Below are 13955 nucleotides of genomic sequence, written 5' to 3' on the forward strand. Positions count from 1 at the left end.
AGCTTTGGTGTTTCAGGATGGACAAATTTCCTCCACTGAGGTGACACACTAACGAGCGTTCATAGGCTAAGGCCCTTGTCGACGAGATCCGCTATCACGATCAATACGCGGACTAAGACTTAAGGTTATTTTAAAGAGGCAGCCTGTAGGGAAATTTGGGAAGCGAAGATGTGATCAGTCAGATAATACTGCTAGATGCTTTCTTAAGCTATTATTGTAATAGTTGTTGCTATGATTGGAGTGCCCAGATCAGATCACTGACATTAGCTAAGCGTTTAATACTCTTGCCAAAATTCACTCTCACAGCAGAGTACCGATCCGACTTCGGGGTTTACGATCGCCGAAGAACCGGAACCTCGGACGAATTTGTCAATTCAGGGCGAACCCGACAATCAGATAACCACCTGTCGCCCCGACTAGCGATTGATCTCCACGGCATAGCCCTTGTTAACCGGAGTTAATGTCATCTGAACAATGCCAAGTCACAACCTAATTACGGTGAGGTGGTGACCCGGAGCTGTTTCTCGTGCCACCTGCGTACTCTGACCATACAAACACGAGTGTGGGATTGTCTCCGCCTTGAGATAGACCGAATGCCCGAGATGGTTGCATAGCCTACTTATGCAGTGACAGTTGAATTCATGGGTCAGGTCCACTGCTTCGATTATTAGAAACATTAGGAGAGTAACTAAGCATGCAAACTGATTCTCTAACTAATACTATCCCAGAAAGCCCAATCAATATCCGCAAACTCAAACCCAAACGGTTGCAAGTCATCGTCTCCAGTCCTTCCTTGCCCAAAGTCCATCACCGTATCCATCTGATTCTCCTTTCTACCTGCGTCACCAGCTATATTCCTTTCGTCTTGTGCCAAAAGCTCCTCCAAATCTGACACAAACTTCGGTTTCTCCATGTACTCCAACCCAGGTTTTTGTCGACACTCATTCCACGTTGCGATAACAGACTTGGCAGCGTGCGAAACTCGTCTGTCTTCTGACATGTCCGTCAAATGATGTGCAGAGGTATACAGGTCTTCAAGTAGTGACCAGGCTGATTGGATTATTGTGACGTCTGTTAAGAGTGTCATGTCTACTAGAATACCAATGACTAGACGTAGAATTTAGTAAGGAGAGGGTATGCGGAGATAGGCTAACGTTACTTACGAGCATACCACACAAATGAAGTCTCAGCCAGCCAGCGAAACTTTTGCAAAAGAGGATTCGCATAAGACACAGCCTGGTATCTCATTGCCTGAACACACAAGTTGAAATGCTCACTGTGACATTTATCGTCTGCGCTATTCGACCGCATCTTTGCTTCGTGATACTTTCGCAGCCGCAGAATATTGACCACAGCCCGCGCAGAGATCTGCAGGAGTGTATGCAGGGGGTTTATCGGATCGCAGTACTGTAGAAAGTTTTCATTGAGCCCCTTTTCCAGCCCATCAATCATTGAATCGGCCAAACAACCCAGCAAGGACCCCTCGCCCGCTGTTGCCTGTCTAGCCTGCGTGATGCGAAAACCACGCTGTGCCTCTAACAAATAGTAGGTAAAGCAGGTGTAAGCAAACCCTGTAAGGCCTGTTCGTTGTTTGGGTGGGTCTTTTGCGTTTGGGTCCAGATCTTCGTCTTCAATGTTGAGAGGAAGTTTAACATCCCATGCTGTTCCGAATGATAAAGGTGTGACGCCATTTTTGAGAGATAGGATAAGATCGAGATGTTGGAGCTGCCACCAGATTCTTCGTCGCTCTTCTGTTTCGATGGGTGAGAGACCGAGGACTGTGCCGTCTCGATGGATGCCGAGTTGCTCTGCGGAACGTGATACGAGGCCCATCAATGTCCATAGACTACGAGATGTTAGAGCGTCGATGTTGGCTTTCTGGGTGTTGTTAGTAGTGGTGATTGATAGGTTTGGGTATTGCTTACTATGTAGAAGCAAAAGGCTTTTATCGTTGCCAAGCTGTCTATAGATAACAGACTCATTTTTGAGAAAGCGATATCGCATCTCATTCGACATTCGCTTACGAGGATAGCCCTTGACCTACCAAAGCGTCGCAAACATTCATGGTTAGACAAACTTACTGCCGCGAACAGCCTTGTAGACAAAATTAGAGCCCTTTCACCATCTTCAAGACGGTCCCATTTATCTCCGTCGGATATCGCAGCTTTTAGATGGGAAAGAGTCCATTTGAAGTTGATCTTTACCACAGGCTCCACACGTTCCATGAAAACATCCCAGAGCTTGACACCTTCCAGAGTTGGCATTTGCAAAGAAAGTGACTCTGAGATAAGGCTATTATCCCGCCACGGCGAACCATTGAAGGCATGCGGAAGGAATTTAGCTGGCGATAAGGCTGATCCTCGAGGGTCAGCGGGATTGAAAGGCGCCTTTGTGCCTTGGTATAATTTGTTCACATCAATCCAGGTCTGCCATCCTTCTCTGATAAACACACCAGTTAGTCAAATATTTCACCAGTAATTTTTGGCATAACTTACGACTCATGATAAACTGCCTTCCCCTCTTGCTGCACCATCACTGGCGTCTGAACATGACTTGAATCAGTGGAGACAGAACCTTTCGGCCTTTGACGATTCTCCAACGGACTTTCAGCATTTTCCGACGCAGGATCACCACCCAAGGATCTGACGATATCCTCAAGCTTTTTGATCCTCTCAAAGGGGGAAAGCTCAGGATAAATGCAAGTGTCATTTTTGCGTCGCTTGCAATTGGAGCAGGGAGGTTCTGCCCTGTCGCATTTCACTTTGCGCTTCGCACACGGCTCACATGCTTGCGATCTCATATTTCGATCTGGGGCTGAAAATGAAAAGTGTTGATCTTGTCTGTTGCGACGTGGGTTTCTCGATCCATGACGTTGTTGTAATTAAAAGCTCGGGGGCCCCGCGAGGTTTTGGACGACAGATCTCAGTCAGCTCGGGCTCGGTACCGAGACCGAGATTTTGAAGGGGTTGTTTGATTGGTTGCTTGGGATAGTCCCTTGAGATAGGGATGTAAAAACGTGTAATTGACTTGGAATGAAGGAATTTGATCTTGATATTTATATCCAGATCTTCCTAAGGATTGTGTTTTTACTTGTTATCATCAACTTCTTCATATCTGATCGTGGTGTGTAGTCACGAATTACCACATCTACCATAAATCACTCTACATTCCAAGTGCCCCATATAATCTTGACGATGGACGAAAAAGATACCAAAACGTCCAACAGTCCAGACCGTCCAAGTACCGACGCAGTCAACAATCCCTCAGACACAACAGACAATGTCAAGACATACCCGCCAAAGAAGGTTGTCCTTCCAACCATGGTTGCCCTTTTCCTCGTCTTCTTCCTAATTGCACTGGTAACTATCCCCCTATTCCTACAAACCAATATGCACTAACAATTGCCCAAGGATCGAACTATCATCGGCACAGCTATTCCAACCATATCTGCCGAGTTCAACAGCTTCGGAGACATTGCTTGGTACGAATCAGCCTTCCTCCTGCCTCTCTGCGTCTTCCAACTCTCCTTCGGCCTTGTCTTTAAATACTACTCCACCAAATGGGTTCTCTTTATCCTCACTGCTATTTTTGAGATTGGATCGATTGTTTGTGCGGCAGCGCCTAATTCGAACGCTTTGATCGTTGGGAGAGCCATTACCGGTATTGGCGGTGCTGGTATTGGCTCTGGTGTTTTTATTTACATCACACTCTTATTCCCCCTTGAAGAACGACCCAAGTATCTGGGATCATTGGGCTCTGCCTTTGGTATCTCTTCAATCTTGGGTCCGATTCTTGGAGGATACCTTACCTCTGTCAACTGGCGTTGGTGTTTCTGGATTAATGTCCCCATTGGCGGTCTCTCACTCTTCCTTCTTTTTATTCTCGCCCCCGACAGACCATCACCTGTCAAGCCAGCCACGACATGGCGTCAGAAATTTCTCGATCTAGATCCTCTTGGTTTCTTGCTGGTCGCAGGCTCAATTGTCAGTCTCCTGTTTGCTCTCGAATTCGGCAAGGAGGATAAAGCATGGTCAACTGGACGTGTCATCGCTCTGTTCGTCGTCTTTGCAATTCTTCTTGTCGCATTCGCTGGATACCAAATCTGGCGAGGTGAAAAGGCTACTATCCCTCCGAGGATCCTGCGTCAGCGAACGGTACTGGCTGCGTGTCTTTTCAACTTCTTTATAGGGACCGTACTGGTCATCTATGCCTTTTACATCCCTGTGTGGTTCCAAGTTGTCAAGGGCAAGTCGCCTCAAGACTCTGGTATCGCTCTGCTGCCCTTGCTGCTCAGTAACGTAGTGTTTGTCATTGTTGGTGGTATTTTGGTTAGTACCATTGGATATTGCAACCCTTTTGCCATTGGTGGAAGTGCGATTCTTATCGTTGGCGCTGCTCTCATCACAACTTGGACAGCAGACGTCGAAAAAGGTAAATGGATTGGATATCAGGTATGTTTACTGTGACCTCTACTTTTAGCATCTGTATACTGACAAACTACCAGATAATCACCGGTACAGGTATGGGATTTGCACTGCAACAACCCGCCATTGCAGTCCAAACTGTGCTATCAGAAGCCGACAGCACAGTTGGCCTATCCGTTCTCAGCTTCCTCGGCTTCCTTTCGGGAACGGTATTCATTACTGTTGCTCAAACCTTGCTCCAAGGGCAGCTCGACAGCAAGATCTCGCAATACTTTCCCAACATCGACATTGAGCAGCTCAGCAACAGTGGAGCCGCAAGTATTCGAAACTTGGTATCGGAGGACAAGATGAATATCGTGTTGGATGCGTACAACGATTCGATGAGGTCAATCTGGTATCTCGCTCTTGCCATGGGCGCTGCATCTTTGGTGGTGTCTTTTGGTTTTGAGTGGAAGACTGTAAAGATGAACATGAAAAAGGAGGAGGTCAAGGAAGAATCTTCTGGTTCAGTGTCAGTATAGTAGCGATCAGGGTATTTGGGTATGGTGGGAAAATGTACCAACAGGGAAATTGCTAAAGAGAATAGACAATAGATGATAGAGCGATAATAATAGATCTCGCTTGCGTTGCAAAAAATGGCGATGTTACTTGGCTAAAGAATGTTAATTGTGATAGCTGAAAATGCAAAAAGATATTCTTGATGAGACTGGGACTCGAACCCAGGAGGATTGCTCCACCAGGAAATTGGTGTTAAGGTTAACCTTAACCTGGCGCCATAACCAACTCGGCCATCTCACCGGTGATTGGATGGGAGATTGAAGTAAAACAAGACTATATATTCTTGTATCTTAACACCCAAGTAAACTATCTCCAGCTATGACAAACCACGAGAAGTTTTGGGCTTGCTATAGTACAATCTTTAGTTGGGAACGATTCATATATGATTTAACATCAATATTATTCTGGATAAATCGTCGCGAATCCGAGAAAACGCAATCATCCAGAGCCAATAGTGAAGGGCTGACACTGTCAGCATTGTCGCACATCGCGAATCCTTCGGGAAATGCCCAGTTGTCCGAAAGTCACTCACACAGCCAATCGCATCGGACTCACATGTCAGTCAGATCGCGATAGCATACCAATTCTCGCTAGTTCCCTTGTGCTTACTCTGTCGGATTTCCATCTTTGCGCGAGTAGAAATGCCGGAACAATTTCTATGCATGCAATTAATAAAGGAAACGGCGTTTGAATAGTTATATAACTGGCGAGGGGAAGCTGAAGAAAGCATCATTATCATTATCATCAGCAACAACAACAATAACTCAGTAGCCTCATTCAATAGCAACTCAACAATTTGAACATTATCTCTTCAAAATTAAAAAACAACACTCACCTCAAAGCCAGTTAATATCATCAAAATGGTCGCAATCAAGACAATCAAGGCCTCCAACTCCACAGCCCTCCCCCAAACCCTCCCTGACAATCTCACCGCAGTCTTTCTTGGTGCCACATCAGGTATCGGTCGCAGCACAGTAAAGCAACTCGCCATCGCCACAGATGGAAAGTCTCCAACCATCTATCTCGTTGGCCGCAGTGCTTCTGCCACAACAGCACTTATCGCAGAGCTTCGCCAGGGTAACCCATCTGCTACCATTGAATTCATTGAGAGAGATGTCTCCCTCGTAAAGGAAGCCGATGCTGTTATGCAAGAGATCTCAAAGCGAGAGGAAAAGGTCGACATCTTGTTCATGTCTGTTGGATTCATGTCTTTCGAAGGAAGAAAAGGTAAGCTACTCATCTGAAGTCAACTGGTTGATTAGAGACTAACAGTGCATAGAAACAAATGAAAAGCTAGAGCCGTCTTTCACAACCCGCTACTACAGCCGTGTTCGCTCAATCCAGACTCTTCTACCCCTTCTCAACCGCAGCGCAAACCCTCACGTTGTCAACATCCTCGCTGGCGGTATGGAAGGTCCTCTGGTTGAAGACGACCTTGATCTCGCCAAGCCAGGAAACTATGGTGTCGCATCTTCCGCCAACCAAGTTGCCACTATGCTCACTCTCGTCTTGGAACGCTTTGCGCAAGAGAACCCAAAGATCAGCTTTGTTCACGCTTTTCCTGGTCTAACCGCAACACCTCTTCTTTCTCGCGGATCAAGTGGAATTATTGGTTTCCTCCTTCAATGGATTGTTACTCCTCTGGGTGGCCTGTTCTTTGCCAGCCCCGATGATGTGGCTTCTCGTGCACTGTTCTACGCTACCAATGCGAGATACACTGTCGAAGAGACTGAGTCGTCGGCTGTTCCTGTGCCTGAAGGTCTCGACAAAGCTAAGAGATCTGCTGGTGGAGTGTTTTTGATCAATGATAAGAGTGAGGCGGCGGATAATGAAAAGGTTTTGGCAGGTATCCGAGAGAAGATGGCTGGACCTGTCCAGGATCATTTGGATAATGTTTTCAAGAGACTTTTCCAGTAGCTTCGAGGAAGGATAAAATGATTTATGACCTAGGAAATTATGGAGTTGGGCGGCTTACTATTTAATTTTTTTGGTTTGGCTGATGAATTAATATATGGACTCTTAGTAACTAACTTATTCAAAAATATGCTGTTGTTCATAAAGATGACTCGTTGATTGTGCCATAGTAATTTGATAAAAATGACGCTGATTGAGGACCAGTAACCGAGACCCTTGAACTACCCAGCAACTTCGACAATTACTATCGTCCCCAGTCATTAGAACGATGCGAAATCGGCATCAATCATATTGTAGCTTCCTGCAAGAGTTCATTCTTGCTCCATTTCCATGACTGTTGCCAGGTTTTGCTGAGTCAGTAGCTTAATTGGTAATTATACATCCCAAGACCGGAATGGCGTGCGGGGCAAAAGAGTCATCATCGCGCCTTTGGAATGATCTCAAATAATGCAGACCATATATTAAATACCACGCCTTTTCCATATTCATCAATTGCCGCATAGACTCTACCTTCATCCAATCAATATGGCGTCCTCTACTGTGACAACTTACAAAGCCTTTGCGTCTGAACGTGCCATTGGCAACCCAGCCGGAGTTATCATCCTTCCCAACCCAAGTGATGATGCAGGATACGACCAAGACGCAGACTTTCCGTATGATATATTCCCTCCGGCTTCAAAACTTCAGGAGATCGCTACGAAGCTGAACTACCCCATGACAGCTTTCGCAGTCCCTCTCAGCCAATCCATTGACTCACCTAATGCCCCTCACTTCGCCGTGCGCTGGCTCAACCCTTCCAACGAAGCACCGCTCTGCGGCCACGCAACCCTTGCTTTGTCTCAGCATCTATTCAGCACTTTGACAAACCCTCCACAGACACTGAAGTATCTGACTAGGCTTCACGGCATCGTCTCTGCTTCGCTGTATCAAAGTCCCTTTCAGGATGCTAAGCTTGTTGGCATTGAGTTTCCGGAACTCCTCGACCTTCCTGCTCTATCGCAATCGGATAAAAGATGGGGACAGCTGCGGAAGCTGTTTGAACAGTCGACTGGGTCGCAGTGGGAAGGTCATAGTGAGCCCGTTGGCGTGTTTGAAGCGGACCAGTATCTTCTTCTGGAGTATAGCCCTGAACTTGATCTTAGAGGTCTGGTTATCGATCCAACCAAGCTTGTGAGTTTCTTCCAGGTATGTGAGATATCCGGCTAACAGTCTAGGCTTCACTCAACAAATTCATCTACATCTTCCAAATCTCGACGTCAGTGTCGGAGCATATCCATACCCGTGTGATCAATGCGATTGGCGACCACGTCGCGGAGGATGTCGCGGTAAGTGAACTGCCCTTTACTTGCCAACCTCACTAACAGCTTAAAGACGGGTTCCGCTCACCGAGCTATTATCCCGCATGCTTTGTCCAACGCCGAGACCACCGCGCGACTCAAACAGTATCACCCCGACTTCAGTGGCAACATTTTAAAATGCTTGCAGCAGTCTAGGGAGGGCGGCGAGTTGACTGTTGAGTGGTTGCGCGATGTTAAGGCTGTAAGGATTATGGGCGAAGCGGTCCTAGTTGGCGAAGATAACATAGAGATTTGAATCGATTTGTATGACTACTCTGTATATCCAACAAATAGTGTTACTTTTGGACCTTCTAAATTAGTTATACTTCTTTTTCACCTATCAGTAGCTTGAGTGGGGTTTTTAGACAGATGTGAAATAGAGAGACTTGAGTTGATACCAGTCAACCGATACGCTCTTGCGGTGAACTTGAGGGGTCGCACTGGCCATGCACTTTCGTGGGTGTGAATCCTTCGGCGATCATGAAACAGCGGCCTGACTCACATCGTCTGATTCCGATAGTTGCGATATGCATTTAGCCTAAATCCGTGACTGCGCACTTCCGCAGTTTGACCTCTGAAAATCACATCTATATAATTGCAAGCTATGTCTGTGAATGTCTTCAACCTGCATACTCACTTTACCGAACTATAGTCCATCATGGAGTTTAACCCTACTCAAGCAATAGTCCATAATGAAGGCTGCGACCTGCATTACTGGTATCAAGGCACCGGTCCTCTCATGCTCTTTGTTCCGGGTGGGAACGGCCATGGAAGACAATTCAATCCCATCATGTCTGCTCTATCAGACTGTTTCACTTGCGCAACATTTGACAGACGTCAGATGTCGGCGAGTCAAGTTTCAGTCAACAAGCCATTGAGTATAACTCAACAAGCACGAGATGTTCGAGCTGTGATCAAGGCAGTTGGTTTTGAGAAAGCCATCCTATTTGGGAGTAGCAGCGGTGGCATCATCGGTTATCAATTCGCCCACGACTTTCCAGAAATGGTAGTCCATTTGATCTCGCACGAAGCCGGAATCTCTGTCCTCATGCCTGAAGCAAGCGAGATTTACGACTGGATGTACAGTCTTGTCGAGTTACACAAGACCAAAGGTCTGGACGCTGTCGCAGCGGAATTCGACAAATGTTTCGTCGGGACTCATGATGAGGGGGTACCGAAGTCTGTTTCTCCCGAACCAGAGAATGCTCGCAACTTTTGGGAAAATGAGTTTCCTCAACAGCTTGGGTACTGTCCCAATTTCTTCCGTATCAAGGAGAACAATACTAGTGTAGGAGTGATGAGAGGTGCGAGGTCCAAAGATGCGTTTTATGCTAGGGCGATTGAGGATCAGGCCCAGATCTTGGACTGTCCGAGCATGACTGTGCCGGGTCACCATGAGGGATTTCAGTGCGAGACGATGGAATTTCTTCCTTCTCTATTAGAAATGTTGGAGATCTTGGAGAAAAGGAAGATATCTGCATAGCTTTTGATCAGCAAGACCTAGATAGTCGCTAGGTATGTGCTTGGGGCTCATCTCGGTGATGACAAGCAAGTCATTTGGTAATTAATTGCAGTCCATGGTATAATATAATTAATTGAATGACCCGCAGCGCTTACCGCCAAGTAAAACGTTCACCTGAGCTTCTGTGGATGTGGTTGGAATGTAGCGAAATGATATATATCTTCCTACAAGGGATATTCTCTTGTTGTGGTTCTGCCAAGCCCTGACCTGCATGAATGCAATTCCTGGTGATGTTTGTGGCAGGGATATATAAAAAGCGCTGGACTACATGAAGTAACCCTGTCTACGTCCGATCTATCTTGGCATTGGCCACCGATGCTAGAGAGACACCAGTGGGGGATTGAGGAGTTGTAAAGGGAACCGAGGTTGTCGCTTGGCAGGTCGTACTCACATCTCGAATGCAGGTGATGAGCTTGACGAGTTGTTTCTGCAGATGCCCCGTTGAGAAAAGGCGCAAGACGTGTAACTTCATCGATCTGCCTAGACAGCCTCACCTTTCGGATGCCAATAGCTTCATATCCCACTTCGCCATTCGAGGTTTGTCCAAAGGATCAACACCATCACCAAGAACACTTCATCGCCACTCGTGGTCGAAATCCATCTGCTCCACTTTGACGTCAGCTAAAAACACATCGTCTCTACATACCAATCTTGGTAGGCCATGTAGAGGGTCACGGAGCGGGCAATTGACACGAGCCGGAGGGAACAATTTAGTAAAAGAAAGTCATAACATTGCAGAAGTCTCGCTATATATGCTCCATGCTTAATTCGAAATGACACATCTAAAATGCACGCTAAATCTATACCAAATACTGAATAGTTCTTCCTTTCCGTCTCCTCTCCGCCTCCTCCTTCTCTCTCTCAATTGTGTCCTCCTCGGAGGAATGAGTTCCGGAAAAGACCGCAAACTCGTTTCGTGCATGAACAGCGGGTGGAACTTCGCCAAGAACCATTGAACCGTCCACGTCGGGTCGGCTGAAACGATTGAAGGCGATAAAGTTCTCCTCATCTGCGGTGATGGCGTTGCTGGGCGTCGCCATGGTGAAAGACTTGCGACGAATAGACACAGCGTCGTCTTGGATGGGTTCGACCCCGCGCCACTGGTAGATGAAGTTTAGGGCGGGGATAGATAGACCGTGGACGACGATGGAGAAGAGGACAAGCCAGTAGATGACTGCGCCGGTGACGTTGAGCATGTCATTCTCTTCTTGGTCCGCATCTTCAGGGTGAGGAAAGAGATGACGCATGTGTTCGCGGTAAAACACGGCTCCCACACCAATCGGTCCAAAGTAGCCCATAAAGAGAGCTTCCTTCATGTTCTGGACGACCTTGGGCATCAACTTGTACAAAGCAATGATGGCAGGGATACGTCGGAAAACGAGGACCATGAAGCCGAGACCGAACAGTCGGCCAATGGTGACACCGGTGCCATCGGGATCGTGGAACTCAGCCCAGGGAATGGCTGTTCCAATAAACATGAATCCACCAAAGTTCAGAAGAACATCCAAACAGTGGTTGACCTCATCGTGTCGTCGATAAGTCTCGGCAAGGAAGTTTCCATCCCAGTTGAGGAGGTTCCCAGCGACGAAGCAAGCGACAAGGTCGTTTGTGCCGATAGCGCCACAGGTTCCGATGATGAAAAGGCCGATGGCGACAGGGAAGAGCAGGTAGGATTGCTCATCAATCCAGCTCCTGCATGTAATGTCAGTAAGTATTCCCTGTAAAATGGGTCTCTTGGCTTACCTTCGCAGAGCAAATTTGATGCTGCGGCATGAGATGTAACCCACCACTGCTCCATAGGCCATACCCATAACGACGTAGTAGAGCCAGGTTTCTAGAAACCAGTTCTTCATGGCTTCGCCGACGCCACCGCCGAGACGACCCACGTCTTCAGCGCGAGCGTGGAGCATCTTGGCAGCATCAATATCTCCGGCAGGGCCCTCATGGGCGTGTCTCATGAGATATGTTGCAAACATGAGGAAGGGAAAGCCGAAGCCATCGTTGGCACCAGCCTCGGAGGAAATGATCTCTCGCAAGTGTCGGGGGACATACTTGTCGGCAAAGGGACCCTTGGCGACGGCCTGCGACAGAACGGGATCGGTGCAGGTAACACACGAGGCAATAACCATGGCTCCGAGGAGCTTGAGCTTGGGGATAGTGGCCATGATGCAAGCAGTAGTGCACAGCCACATTAGGGTCATGACGGGGAGGAGGCAGATGAACATCTCCTTCCAGCGCTTGATGTTGTATTTGGCGGGCAGCTGATAGCCTGCTATCACGAGCTGCACACCAATAACCACACGCATGAGACCCAGTGCGATCTCAGCAGTCTGGCCCGGTTCGGCCGAACCCCATCTCTCACTGTCTAGAAACTTGGCTGATACTGGGCCAAGAATGATGCCAACCAGCATGGCAGGTACTGCAGGTCGCACCATGTTAGTATCCCTACCCCCAAAAGAAAGAAAGAAAACTTACGAGCTTCTCCAAGGTACCATTGTTGCTTGAGCTTGACAGAGATCACACCATAAAGGGTCATGAAAGCACCTGTTGTACTGTGTCAGAACGCCAAGTCGTGCCAAGGGCTGGGCAAAGTCAAACCGCGTCACCACCAAGACTTGCCCAGAAAAAGGAGTTGCACATACCAAGAACTGCCAACACGACGTTGAGGTCGCTTAAGTGAAGAGTAGGCATTGTGGTGACTTTATCAGGAGATAATCAGATCACTTAGAAATTGGGTTGTGAAGTATATAGTGGCTTGTCTGTCGCCTTTTGATATGTCGATGTTGGTGCTGCGCTGAGACCTGCTGAGCGTGGCTGAAATGGTTGGACCAGAGAGACGAGGATAAAGTCTCAATGAGTAGAGTTTGATGTGGTGTGAAGATGCTGGCAAGTTGTATCACTGCTCAGTGTGTCGACGACACGAATCCCCGAAGCAAAAAAAACATGAAAATTTGTATGAACAAACAGATCAAGAATGAGCAGAGAAACCGACTTAATACTTCTGATAACAAGTACTGTGGCAATTATGGAGTGGTTGGACTGACGAACAAAAAGCATACACAAAGGGCAGATCCGTGGGTCACTCATCCATCGTTGCGTAGCCTGGGTTCTGAAAGCTTCTTATACAGAAGGGAAGAGCACGGCCATGCGGGTCAGGAAAATGCCTCAAACACAAAGGAAACGGAACCTGAAATGGGCAAACCAGGGGTGGGGGATGGGCATATAGGTGGTGACAGCTAACAGGTAACGGGACGTGGGCAGGCGAGATGAGGAGAGTCAGTGCTAGAGCACACGATCTGCGCGGATGATTCAAGCGCTAGAAACAGGAAATTTGGGGTTCCGGGGTTTCACGATAAGGTTGTGTGTCTGTGATGGAGGGAAACTATTACACGCTACTATCCGTCAGGCTTGCAAGGTGTTTTGATGAGTAGAAACTTGAACAGTGGCAGGTTTGAGACATATCCTCGCCCAATGACGTTGCCACTATGTAGGATGCTTTAGACGTAGAGATACGGTATATGCGATGTGTCGTATCTTGACTTGCTGCATTGGTTGATTCATGCTTGATACGGGTTATCTAAAGAGGCTCACGAGCTGACGACAGTTGTAGATCTTTGTTTCTCTTGACGTGTTGCGTTGAGGCTTAGAGTGTCTATTCGCAAATGTTTAAACGCACAGGTGCGTCAAGAAGTAAGAAATGAAGGTGAGAGAGGGATCGGCAGGGCATACTGGACGGGAGAGAGACAGAGGAAATTCAAAAGTGGGCGGTAGGACTTGCCTGCCTCAATATCGAGTCCTTCCAAGAGAAAACCAAGGCTCGAGTAAGCCCCGTGTGACAAGTAATTCTCTTGGCTTGTAGCGGTGATATTGAGACCATGACGACGGTGCGAGCAGGACAAGTCCAATAAGACGTCTCAGAAAGATTGCGATGTGAGCGCTTGGCGCTTGGCGTCTAACTTGGCGCTTGGCCGCTGACTTGGCAGTTAAGCTTATTAGTTAAGGTTGTTCAAACTGTGGCTCCGGCCAAGACCCTTGGCAATGGGGCGGACACGACCAAAACATTGCCCAGCTGCTGCCAAGAACACCGCGCAGGGAGGAGGTGGAGTGCTTTTTTTCTTTTCTGGTGAGAGGGCGGAGCGGAAGTGGAAAGACTTGTCTGGTGATTCCTCATCCTGTCTGTGTACTGCTGATCTCCTCTAC

The 13955-nt window shown here is 47.6% G+C and overlaps 6 protein-coding genes and 1 non-coding gene across 7 annotated transcripts; 4 read left to right on the top strand and 3 right to left on the bottom strand.

The window, feature by feature from the left end:
- Positions 1 to 709: 709 nt before the first annotated feature.
- Positions 710 to 2800, bottom strand: FGSG_11093 (uncharacterized protein; the record flags this gene model as incomplete). Its single annotated transcript, XM_011326962.1, has 6 exons — positions 710 to 1071; positions 1164 to 1878; positions 1926 to 1963; positions 2025 to 2040; positions 2082 to 2439; positions 2496 to 2800. The coding sequence occupies 6 exons, from the start codon at positions 2798 to 2800 to the stop codon at positions 710 to 712; spliced, it is 1794 nt and encodes a 597-aa protein (XP_011325264.1).
- Positions 2801 to 3194: 394 nt separating this feature from the next.
- Positions 3195 to 4945, top strand: FGSG_11092 (uncharacterized protein; the record flags this gene model as incomplete). Its single annotated transcript, XM_011326963.1, has 3 exons — positions 3195 to 3359; positions 3411 to 4451; positions 4505 to 4945. The coding sequence occupies 3 exons, from the start codon at positions 3195 to 3197 to the stop codon at positions 4943 to 4945; spliced, it is 1647 nt and encodes a 548-aa protein (XP_011325265.1).
- A 177-nt stretch (positions 4946 to 5122) lies between these two features.
- On the bottom strand, positions 5123 to 5222 carry FGSG_20775. Its single transcript has one exon. It is a non-coding gene; the product is annotated as a tRNA-Leu (tRNA).
- Positions 5223 to 5842: 620 nt separating this feature from the next.
- On the top strand, positions 5843 to 6899 carry FGSG_11091 (uncharacterized protein; the record flags this gene model as incomplete). Its single annotated transcript, XM_011326964.1, has 2 exons — positions 5843 to 6209; positions 6262 to 6899. The coding sequence occupies 2 exons, from the start codon at positions 5843 to 5845 to the stop codon at positions 6897 to 6899; spliced, it is 1005 nt and encodes a 334-aa protein (XP_011325266.1).
- A 522-nt stretch (positions 6900 to 7421) lies between these two features.
- FGSG_11090 (uncharacterized protein) lies at positions 7422 to 8548 on the top strand (the record flags this gene model as incomplete). Its single annotated transcript, XM_011326965.1, has 4 exons — positions 7422 to 8081; positions 8111 to 8221; positions 8268 to 8435; positions 8528 to 8548. The coding sequence occupies 4 exons, from the start codon at positions 7422 to 7424 to the stop codon at positions 8546 to 8548; spliced, it is 960 nt and encodes a 319-aa protein (XP_011325267.1).
- Positions 8549 to 8891: 343 nt separating this feature from the next.
- FGSG_11089 (uncharacterized protein) lies at positions 8892 to 9716 on the top strand (the record flags this gene model as incomplete). The annotated part of the gene is made up of 1 exon (XM_011326966.1): positions 8892 to 9716. The coding sequence occupies one exon, from the start codon at positions 8892 to 8894 to the stop codon at positions 9714 to 9716; it is 825 nt and encodes a 274-aa protein (XP_011325268.1).
- An 839-nt stretch (positions 9717 to 10555) lies between these two features.
- FGSG_11088 (uncharacterized protein) lies at positions 10556 to 12446 on the bottom strand (the record flags this gene model as incomplete). Its single annotated transcript, XM_011326967.1, has 4 exons — positions 10556 to 11447; positions 11499 to 12174; positions 12231 to 12299; positions 12398 to 12446. The coding sequence occupies 4 exons, from the start codon at positions 12444 to 12446 to the stop codon at positions 10556 to 10558; spliced, it is 1686 nt and encodes a 561-aa protein (XP_011325269.1).
- Between the last annotated feature and the right edge of the window lie 1509 nt (positions 12447 to 13955).

This window comes from Fusarium graminearum, chromosome 3 (assembly GCF_000240135.3).
Source record: "Fusarium graminearum PH-1 chromosome 3, whole genome shotgun sequence".
NCBI lineage: Eukaryota > Fungi > Ascomycota > Sordariomycetes > Hypocreales > Nectriaceae > Fusarium > Fusarium graminearum.